The sequence below is a fragment of the Lemur catta genome, chromosome 6 (assembly GCF_020740605.2).
Source record: "Lemur catta isolate mLemCat1 chromosome 6, mLemCat1.pri, whole genome shotgun sequence".
Lineage (NCBI taxonomy): Eukaryota > Metazoa > Chordata > Mammalia > Primates > Lemuridae > Lemur > Lemur catta.
Window position 1 is genome coordinate 94,096,842 of NC_059133.1, and position 15,166 is coordinate 94,112,007.

The 15,166-nt window shown below is 53.9% G+C and overlaps 1 protein-coding gene across 1 annotated transcript in view; it reads left to right on the top strand.

Moving 5' to 3' along the window:
- The window catches only part of ANO2 (anoctamin 2), a 329,714-nt gene that overhangs the window by 255,057 nt on the left and 59,491 nt on the right, over positions 1–15,166 (top strand). Inside the window, exon 16 of the mRNA XM_045554545.1 lies at positions 287–482. Coding sequence (XP_045410501.1) covers positions 287–482 — 196 coding nt within the window. The remainder of the gene's footprint in view (positions 1–286; positions 483–15,166) is intronic.

Below are 15,166 nucleotides of genomic sequence, written 5' to 3' on the forward strand. Positions count from 1 at the left end.
CATGTCGTGTGTTGTACACTCCAGTGTCCAGCGTTTTCATCCTTATGTGTGTGTGTGTGTTATAAACTGCTTGAAATCTGATGAAAACTAAAGGCACGCTCCCCCAGAAAATGCACCCATACTCGGAATTCTGCCTACGTTTGGTGGATTTGCAGTTTCCTTTTTGCCCACCGAGAACTTTCAGATTAATGATATCTGATAACAGCAAATAGTACTATTGGCTGAGCAAATAGTCGGTGCTCAATAATTGCCCACTGATGTGTCCTTCTCTGTTTTCCCTGAACAGATTGCCCTGACATTCTCGATTGTCTTTGGGGTGATTGTGTATCGGATCACAACCGCAGCTGCTCTGTCTCTCAACAAGGCCACGCGCTCCAACGTCCGGGTCACGGTGACAGCAACGGCGGTCATCATCAACCTCGTGGTCATCCTCATCCTGGATGAGATCTACGGTGCTGTGGCCAAGTGGCTCACCAAAATCGGTACTGTGCCATGGCTCCCTTAAACACGGTCCATTCAGTGTGTGCAAGGTTTTTGGTGATAATGACCCAAAATGAACAAAAGGGACAGGAGCAGGGTGCGTTGTGCAGTGCACTGCAGTTGGAGGAATGAGGACACGCAGTGCCCGTGCACTTGTGCGCCTGCCAGGGCGCTGCCCCAAAGGCAGGGGTCCTTCCTGTGCCACTCTCCACCACAGTCCTCTGACCCGTGTGATTGCCTCATGTGACAGGAACGCACCGTCCCCTAGGGATGCCCATGGAGTCTGCTGTTTTTAGCCTAATCTAGAGGCAAGGCAGACTCAACACTTCCTGCTGAAAATTGCAGGGCTTTAGCTCTCCTCATTTTCCCAGCAGTCTTTATAAAGTTGAAGAAAGCCCCTTGATACTTGAGCCCCAGAGGGTCTTATCTATCCCTGTATTGTCAGAGGCCCCAGAAAATCCACACATTCCCCGGGCCCTGAGCAGACTTCAAAGAGGCGTATCAGACTTCCCAAGCCTCAAGCCAGTGAGAAAAATGCAGTGGCCTCAATATTCAGACGTGTCATTTGAGCCACAGCCTGCTGTTGTCTGAGCGCCACACTCTGGCATTCGGCAGCCGTGCTTGTTAGGTGGGGGAGGGCTGCGAGCTGAGACCCTCTCCCCATTGTGTTTGTCCTGGGTGGCCTGGATGCATCCCCTCCCCCTTTGAATTTAGGGAGCTCCCTCTTGGGCTCCAGGGACTGGGAGTCCCGGTCCCCCTCTCACAGGGGAGCTGAATCCACGGTATGGATGGTGCCTTTACCTCCCTGACTGATTAGAAGTGAGACCCTTGGTAGGATAATCACCTCCTCACGAGGGCCTTCCGGTGAGAACTGGAGAATTCCAGAAACTTCCCCTGTCCGTGCCTTTCCCCAGAGTGGCCTCTACTCTGGCGCTACACGTGGTGGGCACTCACCTTTGACTTCGTGTCGATGTGGGCAGTTCCCCATCAGAGAGACAGTTCTCCTCTCTTCAGCCATGTGCATAAGTGTCATCTGTGTTTCTTCGTGATCTTCTTGAGGAAAATGAGCAGAGAATGTTAATTCAGTGTGTTTAATGATACCCACGAGTCTATGGAAGCACTTGGGAGGAGCACCCAACACTCTGGGGACGCAGGGGAGGCTTTGGTGGCAGTAGGCAGTGTCATCTACTGGAGAGCTCAGGGACGAGTGGCCGTCAGACAGGCATGGGTGTAGGGAGGAGGGAGTGGGCAGGAGGGGGAGAAGTTTCCTGGCAGAGGACACTAGATGAGAAATACGTCACTGAAGGGCGACCTTGGACCCCTTAGGGTCAGAAGAGGCACACAGAGAAGTGGCACATGAACCACTGGAGGGCAGGATTTTGGTGAGTTTAGGTGCCGGTGCAGCAGAAGCTCGGCACGCAGGAAGAAGAAAACACGAAGCACCTGTAAGATGCCAGAGGAGCCAGCGTGGCGGCTGCTGCCTGCTCCGGGGCACAGTGCAGTGGGAAAGCACCTTCCCGGCCCGCCTCCTGGGCCAGCTGAGAGGTCAAAGGCAGAGTAGACAAAAGCCAGGATATCGGCTGCAAAGTGGAAAGTGGCTACACTGGAGAAGTGGCTTAGCAGGAGACCCAGGAGATATTCCCTGCAGGCAGCGGTGGCCTTAGGACTTGGAGGGGCACAGATCACCCGCCTGCTGCTGCCGCTGATTCCCCAGGAAGGGCAGAGGAAGGGGAGGGCGAGGGCTGCCAGTGTCCTTGTCCAGACTGACCCGTAAGATAAGCTACTCCCCCTCTGTCACCGAAGAGGAGAGATGCATGAGGTGGGATGGAGGAACCAGGAGTGGAGGCAGATGTCCCCTCCCTGACGCCACGGAGGGTTTTGTGCAGCGTGTGGCGGGAGGCGAGCTGCACACTTGCAAACTGACTCAGGGAAATGGGACGCGTGGGAATGGGAGAGGCGGTAGCCATGCACGTGACGGGCATCAGTGAGGGTGTGGGCAGGAAGACAGGAAGCAGGGAAAAGAGGAACAGGAAGTCAGTGATGACGGAGAAATTTCTTCATGTGGCCCATTTGTGATACTTTATTTCACTATATTTCACTTTTTTCATTCAGCTTCAGGTAGTGGTAAAGATGGAAGATAAGTAGGGTGTCTGACAATCAAAGACTCGTGAACGAGTATCTAGTGAGTGCTTCCCACGCGCAAGGCGGGGCCTTAAACTCTTGGTTAAGGCCGTAAACAAATGGGCCATGAAGCGGTTTCCGCAGGGGGAGCAGCGGAGCAGGGTGACGCGCTGTTTCTAGCAGCTCTCCCCTCGCGGGAACAACCCGCCACTCGCCACTCGGGGGTGAGACCAGTGCCCAGGGCTCGTGAGAAAGTTGGTGCACTGGGAGGGAGATGACATTCTAGCAAGTACATTTTGTTCTCTGTGACAGTGATACTCATAAAGTGTTTTTAACTGAAAAAAATGTTTTAATCCCATCTTGTCTTCACAAAACCTATGTGTGGCCAGCAAGGGAAGTACTATATCCTCGTTTTACGAAGGTTCAAATTCAGATTCTACCTGTAAAATGCGAATGTATTTTGTGCTACTTTGATGTAAGTTTCCTGCAGTCTGTCTTGAAGAGCTGTTTGGGGTCCCCATCAGGAACCCACGAGGGCATCGCCCTAGGTTGTTGCTCTTGTCTGTCTTAGACTGGATGTTCCCTGAGGGCTCACGGAGGTGCTGGCGTGTAGTGGAAGCACCGCTGCACTTGAGAACCTTCAAGTTCTGGACCTGGCTCCTTCCTCTCCCTCCCCAGTGGTGTGGCACTGGGCAGCAGGGAACTTTCCAGGGATGGTCACACCCACTTGGACTGTTGTCACAGCCTAAGGCCTGTACTGTTGTCCTCATCCACTTTCTAGAGCCCTCTATCTCGGAAACCGCCTTCCAGCCAACCTTTGTCCAACAGTGGGTTTGCAGGCCTGACTCCCAGTCATCCCCCTCCAGAGCTTCCCTCTGCCATGGGCCTGTTGTAGACTAGCCATTGAGACCCTCAACCACCTTCTCCCTCCCCCCTGTGCTCCTCCACCCCAGCTGGCCCCCTCAACTCACGGTCACCCCAGGTGGCCCCATGTGTCCCCACCCCTGTGCCTTGCTCATGCTGCTGTAACTGTCATCAAGACTCTCAGCAGCCCTCTTGCCCCCTTCCCCTTCTGCGGATCCCCCTCTGGCCTCTCGGCCCCCAGGGATTTTCCTCTCGCTTCTGAACTCATCCGGCACAGATCCTTCATTCACTGGGTCATCCGTCTGCTGGGTACAGATTTCCTACTCTGCGCCAAGCACAGTTCCAGGATTGCAGCAGTAACAAGTGACAAGGCCCCTGCTGTCATCATGAGAAAGAGGGACAGTGAGCAAGGACATTCCACAGGGTGCGAGGCAGATGTGGTGGGATAGAGGCTGGTTCGGGGCTGTGCACTTTGGATCCCGTGGTCAGGAAAGGCCTAGAGAGGCAATGCCCTTGTAGCCGAGACCTGCATGGCAGAGAGAGCAGCCACACAAAGGTCTGCAGGGAGAGCTCCAGGAGGATGGTGCAGCAAGGGCAAAGGCTGCAGGCAAAGCGTAAGCTGGGAGCATGTTGTCTACACTGCTCATTGCATGTGATCATGTGCGGGGGATCTCAGTGCTTGCACTTGTGTGTGCGCTCCCAGTATTAGAATAGACTAAGCTCTGCTAATCAGTGTAATCAATGCATCTTATAGTCTTGGTTGCATAACATAAAGGTGTCTGTGTGTTCTTGCCCAGGCTACACACATCTAGTGTGACCAGGCGGGGTCTCTGCTGCACACAGTTGCTCAAGGACGCAGACTGAGGGAGGCCGTCGTGGACACCGTGTCAGGGAAAGAGCTGAGGATCGATAGGGGCTATCAAAGGCTTCAGTCGGGAAGCGTGTTTATCCCTTCTGCTCACAGCTCGCTGGCCAGAGCCAGGCTGCTTGTGAAGAACTCGGAAAACGCGTGGAAGCACATGGCATTCCAGGAGCAGGAAAGGTCCAACCAGGCTGCAAGGCCCCGGAGAGCAGGGACTCTGTCTTTCATTTATTTTTAGCTCCTACACAGCACCTGGCCCGTGGTAGATCTTAGCATGTATTTGCCGATGCAACTATTGGTGAAATACATCTCTCTCTCCATTCATGCATTCAAAAATAAATGTTTCAAGGAGTGTCCATAGGCTAGACATCCTTTAAGCCACGGTAGAGGATACAGTGAGCATTTATGTGTTCATTCTTTCAACTCCGCCTGCCTACGAAAGGATTTGAGGAAATATTGAGATAAATAAGGCAAGTGCAAAGTTGTCATGATAGGATATAGTGACTGAAGACGCGAGAAGGATATCACAGACTTGACGATCCTTAATGGCAGAGGATGCCCACACTGGCAGAGATGGCCCTACAGAGCAGAGGGGACCAGTATACCCATGCCAGAGGTATGGTTTCAGGGCTCTCCCAGGCCTCCACAGGGCCACAAAGCCCTGGATAAAGCCACCTAATGGAATGAGAAGTCTGCCAGGCTCAGGGGCTTCCTTCGCTATTCTCACGCTGGGTTTAATACCCATCTGGCTTCCTGCCCCAGATCGCTGGATAGTTGAGGAGACTGTGACTATGTTCTGGGCTCACCAGGTGCAAACAGCTGGCGTCAACAACCCCAGCAAGTCCCCCAGCGTTTCCTGCAAGGCTGGGTGATGGAGACCAATTTCCTAGGTCTTCCTCAGTGGGCCCAGACGTCAGGCCTATCTGAAGTCCATTCTTACTACAAACGTTTGTGACAAAAGGCAACATTTGTTAAGTGCCTTGAGAGTGATCAACTTAGCAGTGGTAGATAAAAACAGTGATTGTCTCCCTGACTGCCATAACAGCTACAGTAGTGGGCGTGGATGCGGGACATACTGGAATCTGGAAGCCACACAGCACTGGTGAGGCAGGACTGGGCTGAGCCCTGGGGTTCTGGGAGTCGGGTTTCTAGGGAAATGGGTGAAGCTTTGGAGCCTTGGCTGAGGGGGAGCTGGCCAGCCAAGGCCCAGTGCGCAGAGTGTGTAGCAGGTGCAGCAAGCGTCAATAACTGGAGTGTGTGTCGGAGGGGTGAGGGTTCCAGTGAACGGGTGAGATGAGGTCTGTCTTAGTCCCCAGCTATCTGTTCATTCCAGGAGAGGTCACAGGGGGTGTTCTGGGTCCTGAGGGAGGAAGCAAGCAAAAGCCGGACAGTCACTAGGACCCTGACACCAAGGCAAACAGGACGGGGCTCAGGCAGATGGGAGGCTCGGGCACGAGGCAAGGAGATGGGAGGAACTCAGCCGACCAGCTGGAGGTGTGCTTCCTCCTAGAGGTGTCCTGTGCCCTGAGCCCACACACCTGGGAGTGGGATGCCTAGTGCTGCTGAAAACTGTAGATTCTTACTATAATTGACATAGGCGCAGGTCAGGCTTGGCCTGGAAAGGGGCCCATCGTCTGTATCCGGCTTTGGGATTCCTTTGGTCGGAGGTGGGCCTGACCGCAGGCCTCCAGGCTGAGTAATCAGATGCCATCGGCCTGCCTGGATAGGCCTGTTCTCCTCCTCTTCCTTCCTGTCCTCCCCTTTCAAAACTCTGTGCAGAGTGCCGGGGTGGGGAGTGGAGCTGTGCACTTCATTCTTCCTCACCTTGGCGCTCTCCACGTCACAGCATTGGGCTCCTTGTAGGTACTGAGAAACACTGCTGAGGCAAATCAAAGTCACCAATGCTTATGAAAATGGCTGTGCTTGCGCGGTGCTTAAACATGACTGACAGCTCACTCCTGAGCGTCGCTGCCCAGTGCTCCTGCAGTGGGGCCAGGGTGGGACTGAAGAGGAGACGGGGAAAAGGATTTGAGTTTTACTGGGTGCCTGCCATGTACCAGGCAACGGGTGGCAGACTTGGTCCCACACGGTTTTCGCAGCAATGCTGGGAATTGGTCATTTCCTTCATTTTACTCATGAGAAGGCTGAAGAGGTTTAGAAACTTGACCAGGGCATACAGTGCATAGGGGTGTGTGAGTGTGTGTGCACACATGCCTGCTCAGCCTGCACCACACACACGTGTGCACACACACTGCTTATCCTGTACCTTACCGCACATGCGTGCACATACACACACATGCATGCACACTGCTCACCCTGTACTGCACACACATGCACAGGCACACTGCTTATCCTGTACCGTACCGCACACGTGTGCACATACACACACATGCATGCACACTGCTCACCCTGTACTGCACACACGTGCACAGGCACACTGCTTATCCTGTAGCATACCGCACACGTGCACACACACACACTGCTCACCCTGTGCCACACACTGTTCTAAGCACTTTACATGTATCGGTGTACGTAATCCTGAAAACAGCCCCAGCAGGTAGGTAATCTTAACACCCCCATTTTAGAGAAGCGGAGACTGAGACACAGAGGGGTAAATAACAGGCCTGTGGTCGTAGAGCTGGTAAGAAGGGAGTTCGGCTGTGTCCTTGCTGAGACAGATGCTCTACTGCCTTGTAATGTGGAGCTGTCCTTGCTCCCAGGAAACAAAAGAAAACTTGTTGGGAAAGCAAAAGAAAAACATACCCAAGGCTCCAGAAGGTTTAAAATGCAGTGCACCAGACATGTGAATGACAAGTGGGGGGTCCTTTGGGGACAGGGACAGCCCAGGGGTCGGATGCCCCCGGCAGGGAGGACTGCAGTGGAGCAAGCTCCAAGGACAGTCACCTGTTTCACAGGCCCACAGGCATCAAAGGTTCTCAGACTGTGGGGTCCTGCGTGCTTCATTAAATTTTAAAAACAGAAAGAAATTTTTAAAAAATGGAAATGCCACCAGGACGTCTTGAGTCTGAACCTATTCCAGGCTGCCCTCCGCCAAGGGCAGTGTCACTACTAAGGAGGGAAGAGCGGGAAGAACGGGAAAGGGAGGAAGAATATTTACCAAAGACACACAGGGCTGCTGGGCCACCAAAACTCTTTAAAGGAGAACATTTTGGGTGTATATGGATGGAGCTAATTTCCTACATGTGGACGATGTGTGCTTTTAGAGTGCAGGGTGAAAGTGTTGGCTTTGTTGGGCTCCGTGCCCTGGGATGAGGGGCGTCTGCTCACAGCAGCGCAGCCTGCTCGGGGACAGACCTCCAGGACACGTGGCGGGGCCAGGCCAGGCGTGGGCTGGAGAGGGGAGCGGGGCCTTCGCCTTCCTGGGGGGAGACCACAGTGCCGGGGAGTTGAAATCTGGCCTGAGTGGGGTCTGCTGGGGTGCATTTCCTCCCGCCCTGCCCCGGGCCCCTGACTCGCTGGGTGGCCTCCGCTGCCCACGTGCAGGCCTGGGAAGGGTGTGGCCGGAGTGATTCCCCCCCGTGGGAGGCCCCCTCCGTGCTGTTGGTTTAAATTATTCTGAATGTTGTCTGGGAAGGAGAGAGGTGGTGGGGGGTGTTACTATTAATAAAAAGATGTGATTATGGTTATAGCCCAAGTGTGTGGAGAGTTCCTAGCGGTTATATGAAAGTACTGTTGGTAATACTGCTATTACGCTTTTTACAGTTGAGTGTAACTGGTTAGAATTCCTTCCCAAACATGAGCTATAGCCACGATCACGTCACTGTCGTTTCTCTGCTGAATCAGTGGAGCACTCATCTCTGCTGTCAGCAAGGAGTCCCGTAGATGCCTCCTTCCCCCTCTTCCCTCGGACTTCTCTAAGAGTCGGGGACTTACACCGTCCAGAGAGAAGGGAAGGGGTTGCGGTGGATTCTCTTCTCTGTTTGCACCTCTTCTCCCCAGACGGCTTCTCTGCCTGACTGGGGGTTTGGGGTGTCCCTTCCCTGCTTGTCCCGGATTCGCCCACCTCCTGGTAAACGCAGCCCTTCATAACAACAGCTCTGGCAGGATGAGTCCTCCTTCCTGGTCCTTCCTGGGCTTCAGAAATGCCATTTCCTCTCCTTGTCCCTGTGTTGCTGTCAGTAGTCTCTTCCTTAGGTTCGCTTCCTTCCTTTGAACCAGCTGAGGTCAGTCCTGTTGCCTGCTGCAGTCCTGAGTAATGGAGGGGTTCGGGCCAACATCCACACTTAAACAGGGGTAGGACCAGCCCCTCACGCCCTGGAGTCTCACTGCTACACCACACTGTCAGATACCAGCCCTGTCCCACCCGACAAGGGAGGCTGGACCACTGCTGAGCTGGTCCTTCCCTACTGCAGGCCTGGGTGGCATGAGCTTGTCAGGGGAGGACACTCTTCTCCTTCAGGGGGGCCTCTGTCGAGGGGCTGCAGCATCAGGGTCCCTGCTTCCAGGACATAGAGGCACCTCCACCTGCATCTGCAAGATGTTCTCCAGCACACAGAGCCAAGGGCAGCCTCCTCTTCCAGGAAACCCACCCTAGGAGCATAGAGCTTGTCTTCTTATGCCTTCAAAACACAACAGATCCGATGAGACTCTGTCTCACCTCCCTTCGGAAGGAGGCGATGCTCAGTGACTCCAGGGAGCCCTGCCACTGCAAGTGATGCCAAAGTGCTCACCCCTGACCTTCCAAAAGGACTCTGTCAGGGATTTTCAGCAAACTTGCTGGCATCCCTTTCATTAAAGACGTGGAAACAGATGTGCAAATCTCCGATGGCGGCGCCTTGCCATGCTACGGCAATGGAAGCAGCGTCTGAGCCCTCACGCTGTGCGTGGAGCTTGCCATGCTTTATTTCCCTGCTCTTCAACCCACATGTTTAGGGAAGGCATGGTTTTTGCAATTAGGACATCAAGGCTTGGGAAAACAAATTCACCTGTCTGGGGACTTTCGGATAGAAGGGTCTTTTGATTTCCAGCCCCAGAGCTCCCTCCATTCTTCTGTCACAGCCTGTGAACTCTGTATGGGACACAGGAGACTGGAGGCAGGAAGGGCTCGGGAATCGCCCAGTCCAACCTCCACTTTGAGGCTTTACTTTGCTCGGTGTTCTGATTCCTTAAAGCTGGTCCATGGGTACTTTGAAGGAAAGTTCTCGATTCACATAATGCTCCCCTGCCTTGGGCTGTGACTCAGGGGACAAAAGGACAGGAGCCCAAGCGCCTAAAGTACCCAACTGTGAGCTCTTAATTTTTCCTCCAAACCTGTTTCCTTTCACCCATTCTTTCCACCAGCCACCCAAATGCTCACACCTAAACTTGAGTGTCATCTTGGCATGTTCTCTCTCTCTCTAAGTCTCTCTCCAGGTGCACCCTTCCTGTTTAGGTCCCTTTTTCCTTAAAAGGAGATGCCCTAGGGACATTGTCACATTGGGCTAGGCTGCTAGCCAGCATAGTAGGTCTCCCGTTCCTTTGTCTGGGGACAAGAGTTACCTTCTTGACACTAAGGGAGAGACCCCCATGCTGAGCAGCTCTCCAGGGCACAGGAGTGGGCACGCACACCATCCCAAATCTCCAGCTCAGGTGCTCTCGGCTCCCTTAGGCAATGTACTGGCCATGGAATTTCCCATGTGGCTGGATTTTCCTCAGGTGAGTCCTGCCCCATGGCACAGCCACGGCAGCAGCACCACCCTGGGGACTCAGACAGTCCCTCCACACCCCACCCCATGCGCAAATGGAGGGAAGAGCAGACAGTTGGGCTGTCAGAAAACACTGCTATTTGCAAAGGCTTGATCTGCCTTGGGGAGAGGCAGGAGGAGGAGCAGGCACCTTTGCTCCTGGACTCAGCCACACAGGTCCCTGATTCTGCCCAGGGCGGTGCCAGGGCTGGCGCTGGTGGAGACAGTCACTTGGGCGTCTCCTCATTCTGTCTCGCTGCCATCGTTATGCACTTGCCGGCTGGGCTATTGGGGATACCAGTCAGGAGGAGCTGGTTTTCTAAGATCCAGATTCTGCAGCTGGTGTCCTCTTGCTGACCGTGCTGCTTCCATATGATTAGGATGGAGCTCTGGGGACTCTGAGTCCTAAGCTGTCCCCGTGGGACAAAGCTGGGCTTTCATACTAATTATTTTCCAAGGCAGTTTACAGCTGGGTCATTTGCACTCATATTTTTTCATGACAGGAGGCAGCAGAGGGTTAACACTTAGAAGGAGGGCGGGGAGGTGGCAATGGCTCTGCACAGGACCCCTCCCTGACTGTCCTTTCTGGCCCCACATGGACTCTGCCCTCTGCTGGGAATCTACTCCCATGGGTAGGGATCAGGTGAAACCTCCAGACGGCCTCAAATCAGCCTGGGGGTGCTTCCTGCAGGAGGGGGGTGTCTGGGGAGCATGAATGATGGAGGGGATTGCCTGTCCACCTTCCCACACTCTCTCCGTCTCAGTCTTCCCGCTTACACCCACATAGTGATGGACTCTAAAGGCGCCTTATCTGGAGCTGCATGAGGCACAGGTTGGACCGTGTCCTCTCCAGAGACCTGTGTCTTGTGAGGGTGTCCTGCCCTTCCTGACCTGCAGGTATCACGTCTGCAGGTTCCCAAGTGGACCATGGGGCTGCTCACTCCGTTTCCTCAGCCGCGTAGTCTGTCACGGGCAGGTAAGGCTCCCTGTGTTGGCTGTTGAAAGGGATCCAGAAGTTAAACAAGCTCCAGGCTTGGGGCTCCCCCATCCTGCCCTCACGGCCAGGTGCTCCCTGAGACCCCTTCCCCAGCAGGCCCCGCAGGCACACACTGTGGCTCAGAGCTTCTCTGGGTGGGGGCACCCAGCTGATTTAGTGGCCTATCAAGTGGATCTGGGTTGTTTATTGGAAATGCCCATTATTTATGGTGGCTCATGGCCCTAAAGCACAGGCACGGGCTGTTTTTAGAAATAAAGCTGATAAATAATGGCCAGGCCTGTGATTTATCAGCATGGAGGAAGGGAGCCACTCATTTCCAGTTGGAGCAAAGACATCTGAAAGGGCCAGATTCCCTTTTCAGAGACCCTGGAGCGAATTCCCACAGGGACTGGGAGATCTGAGTGCGCACAGTTCAAAGGGGATCATAAAAGGAAATTGAAGACATGTGCCAGTCCGTACGGCATCCCTTCTACAGTCCCCTTCTACACATGATTACGAGATAAGTTTCCCAAATTATCAGAGCCTCAGGCACGTTTACTTATTTTTTAGGTGTCATTGGCTTTAATTTTCTTATCCCAAAAATATTTAAAAGAGATGTGATGCAGTAGCATTGCTGTCGAATTGGATGCCTCAGGCACACTGAGAAGAGGCTCAAATGCCTACTGAAAAAAAACCTAAAAATTCTGTTAAGTGGTTTTCCCCTTTTTCCTTCTTCTTCCTTCCTTCCCTCCCTCCCTCTTCCTCCTCCTCCTTCCTTCCGCATCCTCTTCCTCTTCTTCCCCATCTCCTCCTTCCACTGAGTCTGTCTCTCCTCCCCCGAGTCTCATCTATAACCCGGATCCCGCAGGGCCCTGTGGGCAGGCACTGTTCCTGCCTCTGTGCCCATCTTGAAGTAGGACTAGGTCCTCCAGCACGTCCCCCAAGAGCAAATCCAGGGTACTTTTAATGAGTCTTTACTAAAGACTCTGTGACAGGCAGGGAGGCGGCCACACTGCAAACCACGCAGCAGCAGTTAACGGACATTCCCACTGGGGTCTCTGCCTCCCCACCTGTCGCTTGCATTTCTTCTTTGGCCACCTGGTCTCCCTCTGCCCTTCCCCTCCCATCACACCGACTCTCCCCTCCTGGGTCCTGCATCCAGCTCTGCACCCCGTTCTTACTTCATGTTGACCCTCTTTGGGCTGTTCCTCTCTGGTATGGGTTCATCTGTCATCCTGCTCAGCAAAAAGTCCCTCTTTAGCGTTTGTCCTTGCAATGTGACAGGGAATTTTAAGTATAGGACAGATATTTTTTCACCCTTCCAAATAATTTTTTTTCCTACCATTCATTCACTCATCCCTCCATTCAATAAATGTGCATGGTACAGTACATCTGGCAACAGCTGTGGTCTGTCCAGATGTCCCTCTCTGGCCTTGCTCATTGTAAAAAACCATCCACACTACATGGAAGGGGTGGGGTGGAAGCAGGGGTGGGGGGTGATAGGCTTAAAAGCCAGATGAGGGTTCAGACTTATGAGGTCTTAAGATTGAAAGTGACCTTGGAAATCAATGGCAGACATTTCCACCTGGGCCTCTGAATTGTCTCCTGTGGTCAAGGGGAGACGGAATTGGGCCAATGAAGGGGATGTGGAATCCTTAGCCGGTGAGGACCTGAGGTGTGTAAGTCACACAGGGCGGCACTGGCCTCGGTGACGGGCAGGATTTGTGGCAGGGAGGGAAAGGGCTTAGAGTTTCAAGATCCTGTAAGGTGTTTGCTAACGTGCATAAGCCAGAGAAGAAGTGACGGAAGTGCCAGTGTTAGCTGTCCGTGGTGAGTACAGATCATTATCCAAGTGATCAGGGGATGAGGCCGTGCGGCACTGCCTAGGTCTTTGATCTCATGGGGCTGTGTCCACCCGGTGTGTCAGGAAGAAGAAGACCATTAAACTGCCTCCCAGCTAAGGGACAGAACGGTAGAATTTTCCAGCTTCATCTCCCGTAGAATTACACTGCTGTCTCCAGATTCCCTGGCAGGCAGTGCCACTGGCAAAGCAGCACCGTAGGCTCGCTCTGCTTTCCCACTCTCCAGTCCCCTCCCAGGGCCGGGGCTCCCGGGGTGCACCTCTGCCCGTGGCTGTCTCCCCAGCAGCCTCTGCTGGGCTTGGACCACCGCAGGTGCGGCTGGGGTTTATGTCGGAGGCCCCTCCCTCGCTCTGCTACCGTTCTCCAAACGTACTGTTTTACTGCAGCATCCCAGCTTTGAAGGTTCCTCTCCGAATTATTGTAGGCCTTTCTTAGGCCTCCAAAATGCTGTCTGCCTCTCTCAGTTTTGGAGGATGTGCTGATCAGAGGATGTCTGAATCAATTCCCAATGATTTTTACTAGAGAGTGTCAGAGCGTCCCACTCAACACTGTCTCTAAAACCACTTCTCTCCACCGACAAGTGACCACTGGCTCAGCAGGTGTACAGGCCTTGCCACCCTCGGTGACCACTGGGCCTTCTCGGAAACACCGGCCCCACTTCCCAAGAGCTGGAGTCTTCATTTGGGAATGTCATGGCTGGTATCTCGGGACCGGCCTCTCCCAGAGTCCCCTTCACCACCCGCCGTAGTCACTTTAAGTACATTAGCTGCGGAAGCACATTCTGTAGAAATGCAATAAGTCTCCAGCATTTAGTTCTTGTCCCTGGCACAGTTCAGCTGGGTGTTTGAGGACAGCTTTCCACTGGGTGGTCAGGGCTCTGGCTTCCTCCTTCTGCTGGTGCCACCATCCTCTAGGGCCTTGACGTCTTCCCCGGGAGCTGAGGGGAGAGAGACAGAGGGAGCAGAGAGCTCACAGCGGAGGCTGAGGGAAAGACGCCGGTCCCAGCTGTCTCCTGTTGCCCCCATCTAGCCCTGTCCCCAGGAGGAGGGCGTGCGTTTGGGGAGCCCTGGCCAACCTCTGCCTCACCTTCTCACCCAGAAGGCCCGGGAGGCCTTGCGCAGGCAGAGCTCTCGGGGGGTCTGCTCTTATATTCCAGGGTTCTTCTCCCTGCCATGACCCTTGCTATAGGTGCATTTTAAATATTAAAATCTATATGTGTCTACATATATATTTATCAAATCTATTTAAAAATTTTTACCAAACGCAGTATGTCCTGAGCAATGCCTTATGCAGTTGAATTTGCTTAACAAAGTAATCCTATTCTCTGTGGTTCTTCCCACTGAGCTGCTCGGGCATCTTGGTCCCCATGCAGAGACTTTGTGTCTTGGTGATCTTCAAGCCTGCGTCTCTGGAAGCCAAGGGCACGTTAGAGGCTCTCCAAGGCTCAGGAGAGGCGAGGTGCTTCGGTCTGCCGCACAAGGGTGGTCTTTGCACAGGCAGTTGTGCAGCGCGGAGGTGGTTGGTGACGCACCAGTAGGAGGAGTCATTGCTGCCAGTGGTGTTGCCTCCCAGTTCCCAAAGCTGTGCTCTAGGACTGAGTGAGTTAAGGCTCACTGCGCTGCGCAGCAGACTAGATCATGGCAGTGCAGCCTCCTTCTCCTGGGACCCCTGCTGCCGTGAGAGAGGAGATCGTTCTCTGCTGCTCACAGGTGCGTCTGGAGGAGACTCAGCAGTGAGCAAGAGGGTCTCCAGAGAGAACGTGCTCAGTCACGCTCCTTGAAGGCAGAGGGGAAGTCTTAATTCATCTTGGCATGGTGGCTGGCGCACAGCCACTGCTCACTGAACGTGAACTGAAAGTGAAAAATATTTCATAGGTGCGTCAGGGTAAGTGGCGGGTGGAGGGTGGGGAGGTGAAAGAGAGTGTGACGCAAACCATGATGGATCGAACACCCTGATTTCAAGGTGTGGTGTGGCAAAAACTGTCTTTAGAGGCAGGCAGACCGGGTTCACATCTTACCTGTATTACTTGCTGTGTGATCTTGGGCAAGGCTGCAACCTCTCTGGGCCTCAGTTCCTGTCATCTATAAAAGTGAAACATAACACCCACCTGGCACAGGGAAGGAGGCTGGAGTGAGATGACAGAGGCGCACGCCTGAGCACGGTGGCCTCTGCAGAGCAGGTGGGAGCAGGTGTTTTCGTGCTGCACACCCATCCCCGTGCCCGCCCTGGGGGTCACCTTCAGGTAGTTCCTGCGCGCACCTGTGGCTTCCTGCTGCACTCTGTCTGCGGCCTTTCTCTGGTTGTGGGAGCAGGCTCA